The following is a 13,318-nucleotide window of genomic DNA, read 5'->3' on the forward strand; positions in this document are numbered from 1 at the left end:
TCATTAATGAGAAAGTTGACTCCAAAGTTAGAGTAACTGTTCACCAGGAATGGCTTTTTAACTCTTTCTTCATACTTGACAGGCAGGTCGTACCATCACTAATTGGAAAAACAATCCTGACCCACCGCTACCATGGCAAAGCCAAATCTGTTTTTTGAATACTTTCGCCCCACATTGTTACACTGTCAACGTAATCCCAACGCAACTTTGAACTTTGAATAAAATGTAAATGCTGCCTCCAATCTAGAAAATACTATCGCAAAACGGTTGGAAATAATATATTTAACAGCTGAATACGTCCTATCAATAAAATAAAGTGACTTCTAAAGACCGAATGTTAGCTTCACGTTCATGTCCTACCATGGTAACAGCCGAAAACACATTGCTTGTTTTTTACCGGCAATGGCAACCAAAGTATTTTTATCCAGTTCAAATCGTTCAGCAACATTTTTGGCATATTAGGTGTACATCACATGGAATACTACGATTGAGAGAACTTGATGTATGTTGACTGAGTTTTATCATAGTACGAAGTACCAGGAGGTTTCTGCTGGCGACGTTGCGGCGTTACCCAGTTCCAAATAAAGATTACCAACGCCAAATGAGCAACATTTTAACCGGTAATAAAGATTCATTTAATCCATGGCTAACAAGCAACATCACATGCGAAGTTGTAGCATGTAGTACTAGTAAGTCACCCCGTCAGTGGAGTACCGCTGTAGCACGGCATGTTTGCCTTCAGCATTGTATTCAAACGAATCATGTGGTGTGCCGTTCTCGTTCAAACCCGGGATTCGATCAATAGGGGAGTTTCAGTAAAAAAAAACACATTGCAAATCATGCAAGTTCAAGATTTTCAAACCAATATACAAAAACAGAAATGCTCAGAGATGCAAAAGAAGGATATATATTACTTTTCACTATACACATCTCTGTTGATACTATCCCTCACATATTCTACTCCCAATTACTCCTGCGTAAAATGGACTAGCCTCTTTTCATGTTGACATTCAGAGTAAAATCATGTGACAGGCTGTTAAAATTGGCTGTTGCATACTCTTTCGCCGGTCTGGAAAATGTGTTTAATTAGCTCTCATTCAAGCAACAATGCAGATTTCCCAGTGGGAGTGAAACTATTCGACTCTGCCATTAAAACATAGGGGTGTTTTCAGCAAAAAACGAATAACCCTGAAATGCACACAGCATACTGAATTTCGGAACAAATCGTGCATTACTTACAGCAGCAGAATACCACAGAAATATCAGACGAAACATGAAAACACTATTTATTGTATTTCAGCCTGAACCCTCTATATTGCAATTCAAGGAATTAACCCCATATGTGCATCCATTTCCCATCTTGGTATCACCCACCCCTGAAAACAAGCTCTTAATACCACGCTGAAGCGTTTGGTAATAAGCATGCCTGTGACATATTGAATCACCTTTCTACACTTAATATTGGAGTTTTGTCTAATCACGAAAGCAGTCTCACAGCTTGCACAGGTATTATGAGAAAGAAAAATATCATCTCTCCCCGAAACAACTTCCCTCTGCATTCATATTCCATGCTACTATGTATTTCATGCAATACAATGATATCTGAATTATGTTTATTGCAAATGCGGCCCATGTACATTTAAACTAAGATTATTTAATATGGGCATTTGCACATACACACCCACACAAAGGAACGAACAAACAAACACAGAAAAAAACAGCAGCGAATTGCTCAGAAAAATACACAAAACGAATAGAAACCTTGCCCTAGAAATTCCACGGACGGGAATGAATTATGTTTATATTTGTTTGCAACACATGTGTTTTAAGACAATTACTTTACATAGAACACTTACATAAATTCCTGAATGTACTCATCCTGGAGACTGGTGTTAAAGTCTATATATTGAAGATAACATATTTAGAATATACCACCTGTGTATACTAATGATTATATACACTGGTTTATTATTATATCACGTTTATACGAGTTGTTTTACAACATTTAGGTAAAATATTAATATTTTACCCCTTCAGCGACAAAGCCACAATTCACAAAATAAACCTGCGTCACTTCTCCCATATTTCCCCAAAAGCCTTGATCAGGCCATGTAGTCAATAGAAAAGTATGACCATCCGGTCAACTATCTTTCACAAATGTCAAACATGTGACGTTTTGACAGGAAAACCAAACCTTGATGTTCTTGAACCCTATTCAATTATTATTCGTTTTTAACAAGCTCACTTATGAATAATAATCAAGACACATCTATTTGTTTGGTATAGAACACTAACCCAAATGATTAAATGATTGTACAATTCCCTATCAATATAAAGTTTATCTTCACGGAAAGACGCCCCCTTCAAAGGCTCGCTTCATCACTGCTTTCAATGACTGTTTCGTTTGACAATTTGGTAAGTTCTATAATCACACAAATATTCAATCATTTGATCTCGACTGAGTTGCTTAACTTTTGCGTTAACCTTTACCAAGCGATGTGCATTTTTCACTTCAAAATGAAATCGGGTCCCATCTTGAATTTTTCGATTAGTAACTTCTTAAGGATGTCAATAAAGTGTTCGGCTTCAATGCGCTCGACATCACCAATCATAGTTTCGAAATTATCTATCTTGATGTAACTGTGTGTCCATCACCTAACGTTTTCCGCCTTTGAAAATACTAGAACTATCGTAAAGCAACTCATATGCTCAATTAGTAAAATAATGTAACAGTAAGTACAATTACTACAGCTGCCTTGGTAAATATACACAATATACGTTATAGAAAATAATAGTTTGATGACAACGTGAAACCGGGAAATACACAATAGTAAAATTCACTTGACCCTAAATGTCACAAATCAAGGTAAGTCTGTGTTAGTAGCTTTGAATACAGGATGTACTTAGCAAAATGTTATGAGTTTATTATTTATTTATAATAAGTGTTTATATGTAATCTTATACATTTCAATGTATGAGCATAATTATAAAATAAAATATCAAAACTGTTCTCACGGTAAACGGGCCCAATCTGTATGTTGACTGCCAGCATCCGTATGTTTTTTGTCATATTACCTCAAACCCTGCAAATACAACTGTGCATGTAATCATGGGAAGAAATGGTGTGTTTTGCCGTGTGATAGTTGTCATGAAGGTGATTGGCAGGCCATACATGTTTATAACTCTCGAAGGACAATTCGAATCTACCAGGTGTGCTTGTGATTTACATAACAAAGGATGTTTTGATTGGCTCATGTGGAAACCCAGGTGGTGTCGCTGAATCTGGGCCATTCATGCCTATAAATAGCCTAGCAATACAATGAATAAATTCGCTATAATAGGCGATTCCTAGGCAATTGTGCATTGGTGATAGCTCACAGTCCCAGGATTTGCAAATTGATGACAGTCAATGGCTTCTGCAACACAACGACGAAGAAATACAGTGGTCTTGCTTGCAAAGGAACGTTGGTATTCTGGAGGGCGACGCTGATAACACGAGATCGCAGAGCAGTTCATACAAGTCTCACAGAATAATGGTTGAATCCTGTATCTCCTGTCTCACTTTAAAGCACCAGCAATACACTGGGTACTAAGTTGAAATGATGACTGCCCTCAGTCTTTTAAGTTACATCTAATTTGTTCTAATTTGTTGAATTTACACAGATAAAAATATAATATGGAGGGTATGAATAACGTTTGTAGTAGGAAAATAATATATTGTTTTGTGCGCATGTACAATACGCACGGCTTATAAAAAAAAACAAGACAAACACAGAGATAAAATTCCTTGCTCATCTGTATGTGCCGTTATAAGCGTATATTTATATGTAGTTGTAAAATGGGCAGTGTAACCAGTCATTGAATTCCTCTATCTAATATTGGAATTATAGAGCGCAGCTTAAAGGTGAAATGATTTAACCGATTTACTGAGTGTCCCTGGGGGAGTGGCTTGCTACTTTACTTATTTTGGAATTTTGATTGAATATAATCAATAAATGAGTGAAGAATTTACTGTTATTTTGCTATTTCATTATAGCAAGTTTTTTTTTTCATGGCATACATGTTGCAATTGTTTTACTTTATCAACCCATTATTCTTATGTCAAACATACAATTCAGTAAATTTGTTCACTGTGGCGTGGCAATATTATAATTCACAGAACCTACGAACATATATATCAACCACGCCATATGTCTATGTTAATATAAGAAACATAACAGTGCTTGTGGTGACGACCGCCATGTTATTTGTATTGGGATGTCATCGTTTCACATGCTTTCCCATGATCTCGTTCGAATCAGCTGTGTAATTCATCTTCGGAATAACTGAGCCTGTACTGCTTGTAGCTTTATTTATTATTTTATGAGAACATTATATATGTTAGGATTATTGCAATGAAATGTATTGCCAATTACAAAGTTGTTGTTCTGGCCTAGTATTCTGGCGAACATACCATATGAATATGTATGTTTTTCCAATACTGGGAATAAACAAGAATATATAAATATATCAATGACAAATGATGGTAGGGGTGATATTCTTAGTATGCAAATATTAAATGTTGTGTTCAGCGCATGTGCATAACGTGAAATACAGTAGAATAAATTAAAACTCTTAAAAAGTTATCTTTGTTCATATCCCTGTTTAACGGCTCTTCTTGACAATCATGAATATTTATATATAATTTGGTTTGTTGAATCTGATCTCCGCCGCCATAATTTGCAATCTTGTTTGTAGTTTGTATATCTCAAACAAATTACGGGGTTAGACCTTTTAATTAAACCGATGTATTGTTACGAAGAATAAAACAAGGAAAAAGTGTAGTGTTTTGCCGCGTTTTCAAATCTGGATAGAGTTTATTATGCTCATATACTACTGCACTTCATGTTGTTTAATTGATGGTAATAAAGTAGTGGTATTGTGTTTGTTTGCCAGTTTGCTACCTTTGTGTGTATTTTGTATGCTATCCTGATTTGAAAAAAGATAGCAATAAAGACAATTGAAATTGTTTACCACGTACATGGATCGTGCCGTTCCTGTTACGTCGAGATAATAAAAACTGAATAGTTTGAAGATCATTAAATTATTTGGTAAGTACATTGGCTCCCAATTCTGATAATGATATAATATTTTGCCATTATTTAAAACCAGTTGATGATTTATATGTTCATGGTCTTTAATGTATGCCTTGAAACCTAAACATGTGAAGATGTTCGCTTCTCTCATTCAATTGTTGGCGATTCTATCATATTATTACACATATGCTTATAAACTCGTTTACTTGTTAATGTATTGATATGTATATATGATGAATTAAAATAAATTACATTTTCTGGTTCAAACCACTTGTGATTGTTGTTATGATTCGAATGCAGAATGTAACGTCCCATGGTAAACGTTTTAATCAATTCAAACTTCTGGGCTATCAGAAACGAATCAATTTCAATCATCTAGTCCGCCCTTTCATTGTCTAGAATTATTGTATTACGTTTTACTTTACCATTTCATATAAAATTCAACATTATTTGTTTCAATTCCTTAATAACAGTCTTAAAGGTTTGAACCACTGTTGCTACCTACACAAACTGTGATGTTCTAAACATTTTTAAAATATGTATTCTTCTGATTATAGATAGCGCCCTCTGGGACTATAATCCACAGAATTGTTTTAGTCTTTTTAATTTACTCCTAATGTTCTCTCCAATAAATTTCTTGACGTCATATGTTATGTTACGTATCCAATATTATACTGCTGCACTAAACAAAACTATCGATGTATTACAGAGAAGACTTGCTGACTTATGGAAGTATGTATTCAGTCATTGAATTGTTCAATGTAGACAAACTGAAGTGTGTAATACAACACTAACAACTTTTGTGTGTGTGTGGATTTATGCAACTTTGGTATATTCAATGATTAATAATGCTGCTAATTTGAACAGTGCGACTATAATTGATAAAATACTAGATATGGGACATATGATATTTAAAATCTTTCCTAACAATTATACCAGTATGTAATTACAGGTTACGGATTTACATTGTTTTAAACATTACATTGAGATTAATCTAGAACATGTAATAAATATAATGCTAGTATTTGTCACTACAATTCATGTTATATTACTCCATGAAGGCATTAATACAGTTAACAGAGATATTCATTATTTGTTTATTGTTCATTTTTAATCAGGATTGTTCGCAACTAAATTTTAGCGAGTATTTTCCGAGCAAAAGTTTTAATTATATCAGGACTTGTGTATAGTGTGGCAAATGAGAGCAAATAAAATATAACTTGTAGGTTGTAGTATTGCCCTTTTTTTAAACTGCTGTATGATGCTTTACATATCATTGTATTTGAATTTTAAATATGTAAGACCATCTCTTTTATTGATAATACATCTTATTGATATTCACACAGTTGTTTATTCTGGAAAATATGTATATTCTAAAGATGCAGTCTTTATTTACACCTGATTAGTTCGATTGTTTAATATATATGCAGGGAGAAAGATAAAAATATACTAATTGAGTGTATGAATAATATTTTCAATATGCAAATAATATATGGTGTATTGTGCGCATGTACACGACGTACCGACTAGAGAAAATAAAAAACAGGGAAAACTGTCTTTGCTCGTCTGACGTGCCGCATTCCGGGTTCGTATTCCCTTTTCCACAGTTTTACTGTTTATTAAGATATAATTTCATTTGCATGTTGTTATAAATGTACATCTATATATGGTTGTAAAATGAGCAGTGACTTATTAGTGTGACCAGTCTTTACCACAGTACAGTATTGCAAGGACTGAAACACAACACAAGCATTATAGTAGTATACAACAAGCAGAATATGTTTGTATTTAATGTCCATTCCCAGCTTATATTATCCTCCTTTATGTAACCAGAATTCATAATTTTAAGGTACAGATATGGAAATACTGATAAAAGGTGACATTGATTCACTGAGTTTTATTGGGGGTTATTTCGTTTGCAACTATACTTATTTAGGCTTTTTGAATGGATATAATCAAGAAATGAGTGTAAATTCTCCTGCGACATATATTGCAAATTTCTTACTTGATTAACCAATTATTTCTATGGAAAAATATTTAGTGACTTTATTCTCTGTACATTGTGGCGTGGAAATATTATAATTTTAAAGCCACACAGACCGTCAGAACATACGTATCACCCCCGCTATTCTATCTATGCTAACATATGGGACAAACCAGGAGTTGTAGTGACGACCGCCATGTTCTAAATATTGGGATGCCTTGAATTATACTACACTAGTTTTCCAATAATCATGTTAGTTCAAGCTATGTAATCCATTTTGGGAAGGACTGAACATAATCTTTTTGATATTGCTTTTATTTTCACTTGTACTTTTTGAGAACAATATATATGTTAGGGGTATCCAAATGAAATATATTGCCCATTACACAGTTGTTCTTCTGGCCCTAGAATTCTGGCGAACATACCACATGCCTGGTGAATATATTGTTTACCTATAGTCATAAGTAGTATTTTTTCAAATGTTTAAAATATGGCAAAATATCTCAATGAAAACTGATGGTAGGAGTGCTATTTATAATATGCAAATATTAAATGTTGTGTGGTGCGCATGTGCAGAACATGATGTAGAGTAGAATAAAAGTTAAATATTGAAAAATTCATAGTTTCAAAATTCATATACACACACGTGAAACTGGTCCAAATCACGTGGTACACTCGTCACCTGGCTTGGTTACATCTTAATCATAGTAGCAACAGGGCAGGAAAATGTTCGTTAGTTTCTTCATATTATTTCAATAAAATTTGTACATTACTATACATTACTGTAAGGGTATATTATTCGTTATGCTTGTTTTCAGTTCGTCATATGCATCTAACCGTGTCATGGGATCAAGTGTATTTTCAAGTTCAATTGTACATATGCCTTTTCTAGGTGTTATTCGATCATCAGCCTGTAATATGTCGATATTTCATTTGTATGCAACTGCATTTTCCCTTATTTGTTTCTAAATAGGGCACATACAGTCCATGGTCCCTGTAAAATGATGGTCACATTTAGTTCGGATTGCTATCGTTCACACTCTACCACACTGGAAGACCATAACACTACGTACACACTGATAATCGGAGTGTAATACCGTTGCCACGAGCACGCGGATTTCACGATTTATTAACAAAACTGTGTAGTAACTACGTATACATAGATGAGGAAATTGAACACTAGTAACTATCGTACATAGAATAGTAAAAACTGTGATCCCTGTACGCACATAAGCCGTGCGGAAACAACCAGAAATAAAAACCCGAATGATGACGGGACTAAGAACTGGAAATCTGCACCCTCCACATGCTCGAAGGCACCTGAGTGAGGATGGCGGGTTTCAACCGTATGCATGTAATGGATTTGTACATCTACGAGTATGCTTACTGCAATAAACAATGTTGTTATTTAAACTTCGAAAATACTTTGCTTAATAGCTACCTCGGAAATAAAACTGAATAAAAGGAGAGTAGAACACAAAGCTGCTAAATGCTACGTGGCAACGCGGAGACTGACGAAACTTTGTTTAATTACACACAATCCATCGCGGTATGCGGGAGCGCCCTCTAGGAATCGGGTAAACATCCATTTCCTGCTATACTGCGTAACGAAGGAAATGTCATATTGTGAAAACATCCCAGTTGTTAATGTTATTTGTCTTTTTCTGTAAAATACATGAAACTTCTACCACTCCGTCTGGCCATCTATTGCTTTTGATAAGTATCACACAGCAGCTAAACACGTCTCTACAGGTCGTTATGGCAGGTATATTCAACTGTTAACTGTATAATTAATCATTATATGTTATATATTATACCAAGAGAATCACTGAGACCCAGCCCAATTAAGTGCAATGATGCACGTTCACTAGTAACTCGGGGTCTAACCAAGTGCGAAGGCTAAACCTAGTTGACCAAGACACTGTGATTGTCTGTGGTCAGTCAGATCTCCCTGGATCAAACGAGCTGTTCCCAGTAGTTATTTGACTGTGGAAAATATTTTTTTCTCTTGTAAAGCTCATTACCATCAACACTCCCATCTTCTGTCATTTTAAAATTTGAATGTATATTACTTAGTAGTGAAAAGATTTGCGGCTGGCCTTATTAGAAAACAATGTTTTAAAACGAATTACATCGCACGTGGGCAAAATAAAAATAGGTAAAATTTGAATCCACGCTGGGGACATTCAAATAATTATTAATGAAGTTGTACATAAATAAGGAGGCTGGTCAGAAGGCGGCTATGGAAATTACTTGCACTGGTATTCAACATGACACACATATATACACAGACTTGTTTTCCATCCCGTTGGTGTCCATGGTGAGGGAGAACAGCGTAGACAAGTCATAGATGCAGTACAGTTGGATTACAAAGAGTTAAATCAACACCAAATAGAGTCAAAAGAAGTATGACAAAACCATGTACCAGCTGAACCTCTCAAATCCACAACCAAATCTGACCAGGAACACTTTAGTGAAAATATAGTTTGCATTAGATGCAACTAGATATTACATAGATAGATATTACATAGATTGGACTCCCACAAAGTCAACCAAATCAGAGAAAACCACAGGTTGAGCTTGGAATGCCGAGAGAGGATGAACCAGTGAAGGAATACTGGGATTAATGGGGTAACGGTATTTGTGAGAAACCCTCTTACAAACAAAATACCAATGAGAAAATATTCAGCAGATGCAATGTGCTACTAAAGTGAAGGCTGAAGGCATTTCAAAAAAGTCACGCACCACAGGATGGCTACGGTGGACGAAACGCCACTGTACAAGTCAAAACAAAAGAAAAGAATTGTCATGATAAAAATTAAAAAAAAGTGTGCTAGCAGTCCTCATAAACTGTACATACCTCAACCATTCCCAACGCTACATTTTGTTGGCTTTTAGGTTATATGATTATTCGATTTCAATCACAAATATATTCAGAAGTTAATTATTATGCATGTATTGTGTGTATATAGGGTTCAACAATCTGGCTGGTTTTACAGACACGGTCGTGATTGTGTAATGCTCGTTATTACCGAATAGGGTGGTTGTTACATATATCGTTGCTCGTTATTAGACATATGGCTGATATTAAAAATAGCGTTGATCGTTATTCCAAAATGGTGGATCACAAATATGACGTAGTTACTATATAAGCGTCCAGCTTAAAACTAAGATGATAGTTGTTGTTTTTCTCAATTTTCATCCCGGAATTTATAAATACCTACTTGGTCAAACACCGTCAGTATACAACTAGTAAAATGGGATTCTGTATGCAAAATTGCAACCAGTCAGTCAGTTGATCAGTGATCGGGCTTTAGAAAAAACAAAACTATAGTAAGACATGCCCAACGGAATTCCGACAAACAGTGTTCTATTGTCTTTCGTTATCATGTCCACTGTTTAAAATGTAGGTTGGTGAACCATTACTAACTTGATTTTTACTGATATCCTTTTTTTGTCACAGGTAACATGATTGTAACAACATTCTTATATGCGCTGGCTATGTTGGCAGTAGTATCTTGTTATCCAGATACTGGTATTCTTTCTAATGATACGTGTGTACAGTGCAATCATACATTCCATTTTATGAGATATTGGAGTGGTGAATGTAAAGAGGAGGTCGCCTGCTCATGGCCAGTGCCAAATGCTGCTGAAATTGCCGACGAGAAAGCAGTCTTGTTTCAAAAGACGTACATCGTTGTGGAAACATCATTCGAAAATAACGCATATCGTTACGTAACATTTGAACCGTCAGAGGCGAACAAGGCGATTCTCACCGCCGAAGTATGTATAAATACTTATTATTATTATTATTATTATTATTATTATTATTATAAATACTTATTATTAATAATGTAACGAGTTACAATACCAGATATATATATATTTTATAAGTTGATGCCAATCTGCGTCAGACATATATATACCCTTACCCTGATCTTAAAATATTGGGATCACGAAATATGCATAATAATTTTCCATCTACAGTTATATACAAACCATACGAAAAGCCATACTGATATTTTGACCTCGAAATGTGACAAGGTCTTGCAAATGTAGCAGAGAACATATTTGACAATGTTGATAACACCGGTAAATAGTTGTAACAAATTGCAATATGTTATATTTCTCTCGTCGTGTTATAAAACGTACATACAAACATACTTGTATTGCTACATGTGTCCCGGACTGGATTGGATTAACTTATTTATATTATGGGGTTGCGAGTTTAATTAAACGCACGTGCAAACATTTTCACATCAGATTTTATTTTGTGATGTGACTAATCTTATGATTTTCAATTGCGTGTAAAAAAATGGAAGCAAGTCTTACCTTGTGAAATATACAAGGAACTCGTACTGAAAACTGTTTTGCCACAGACAATCTCTCATTTAAAGCATACTTTACTTGTTGACGTCTTATACATTTGTCAATATAAGTTTTTAAATTATTATGTCCTCACATATACAATAATCCCTAATATTCTTTGATATGATTACATAGTGTCTATGTGGGTTAGGTTGCCGTGTCTTTCATGGCGATTACGCGGTTTGAGATCATGATTACAATGCGTGTTACTTGGACACTGAAGAAATATTTGAAATTCCCAGTCATTCATACATTGTAGTTCATGCTGATACCCTATTGATTTACAATTCTTTCCTGTAATAGGGAGATGAAAGTGTGAATTGCAGTCACTGTATTTTAACCTTACATAGAGACAACTGGGTAACTACCGATTGCGAGAAAAAGGTGAGTTTCTTATTTATAGATCAACCAAATGTTTCGACTGTTGTTTGAGTTCAGACAGAAAAATAGTTACACTTACAGAAATCCTGTTGACAGCGTTTATAAATTCAACAAAGCGAACAGAAAAAAAACATCTGTATCAATTATTCGTATTTAGCCAAAATCACACTGATCTGTTTGACTTTTTTGAATCAAATAATGTCTCCTTGAATGTCAGCCAGAGGTTAATCCGATTAATTGTTAAGTCTTAATTGTAGTGTTGTTTCTTCCAGTCGCTTTCGGCATACCACATTTAAAAACACAATTCACAGGCTTCACAGATGATCCATGTTACTAATAGGAGCATTTGTTCCACTGACGAAATATAATCTCCTCCTTCTAAATTCAGCTTTAGACGGGTAATTATCTTATGTGAGCCTAGTACATTTTCCCATACATCACCGAAAACTTCACAGTTGTAGCAAACAATCAGACCCCGTGGCGACTATCACAATGCTGCCTATTGTGTAATATGTTTTTTCTTTCTCAAGATCTGTTCAATGATAAACAAAAAATCATTGTACAAATATATGAAATTATTAATGATCATCATAATTATATAAATAGTCATCTCAATCATGGTTGATCGTCTTTTCTAACTATTCAACTATACATGTTGCTTTAATGTATTAATATTTAAATATTATTGTTCTCATTCAGGAGTGCCATGCAACACTGACTGGCAATGATGCTTTCAGCGATGACGGTCATGCTGCAGCAAAAATAAAGAGCTATTGTATTTCTCATAAAATGACTACATATGATCATTATAGGTGTTACTGGATTCCTGATATTGAATCTTTGATTAACACTATATGAATGGCGCTGGTCTGTACATGTAGTAGCGATGCTAGTACCTGAATAATCGTAATATCAATAGCGATTAATAAATGATATTATAAGCATTGAAACATATGATTACCATTATTTCATTGTTTTTAACAATCTAGTGAGCAATGGCTGTAAAGTCAAAAATTTAATGTAAGCTACACACACAATAACGGTGGGAATCAAGTGACTTATCACAACAGTGGGTTAAATGCGGTTGTGGGGACTCGGGTTCTATAACAAAAAACCCATCTTAGTTTTACATGTACATTTAAGATGTATTAACGCGTAACAAGCAAAACCACAATCGCAATGATCGCTACGTCACGTGAAATGTCAATAAAAAGTCGAAAATACAATAAAAAACTATTCAGTTATGTGATATAAAAATGTGCGCAGTAACCCTATTACTGTTATATAAATGGCTACCACTTACACAATATAGTATTTACTAACTAAAACATTAAGTACAAATAGATATTATGTATAATGTACTAAACTGTGAATGCCTAGGTTTTCACTAGGTACATGGAAATATTTAGAAGGAAACTAATTTAAGGTGTTTTTATTTCAATTACAATTAATAAAATTACAAAACAAGACAATCAAAACAAAAATAGAAAAGCAAAGTAAGGTACATTAA

At 34.5% G+C, this 13,318-nt stretch overlaps 1 protein-coding gene across 1 annotated transcript; it reads left to right on the plus strand.

The window, feature by feature from the left end:
• The first annotated feature begins 6,572 nt into the window (after nucleotides 1–6,572).
• Nucleotides 6,573–12,758, plus strand: LOC146733782 (uncharacterized). The gene is made up of 4 exons (XM_085491585.1): nucleotides 6,573–6,660; nucleotides 10,523–10,842; nucleotides 11,731–11,811; nucleotides 12,508–12,758. The coding sequence occupies exons 2-4, from the start codon at nucleotides 10,528–10,530 to the stop codon at nucleotides 12,664–12,666; spliced, it is 555 nt and encodes a 184-aa protein (XP_085347711.1). The 5' UTR covers nucleotides 6,573–6,660; nucleotides 10,523–10,527; the 3' UTR covers nucleotides 12,667–12,758.
• Nucleotides 12,759–13,318: the final 560 nt, after the last annotated feature.

This window comes from Saccoglossus kowalevskii, chromosome 16 (genome assembly GCF_978046115.1).
Source record: "Saccoglossus kowalevskii chromosome 16, keSacKowa6.1, whole genome shotgun sequence".
Taxonomy (NCBI): domain Eukaryota; kingdom Metazoa; phylum Hemichordata; class Enteropneusta; family Harrimaniidae; genus Saccoglossus; species Saccoglossus kowalevskii.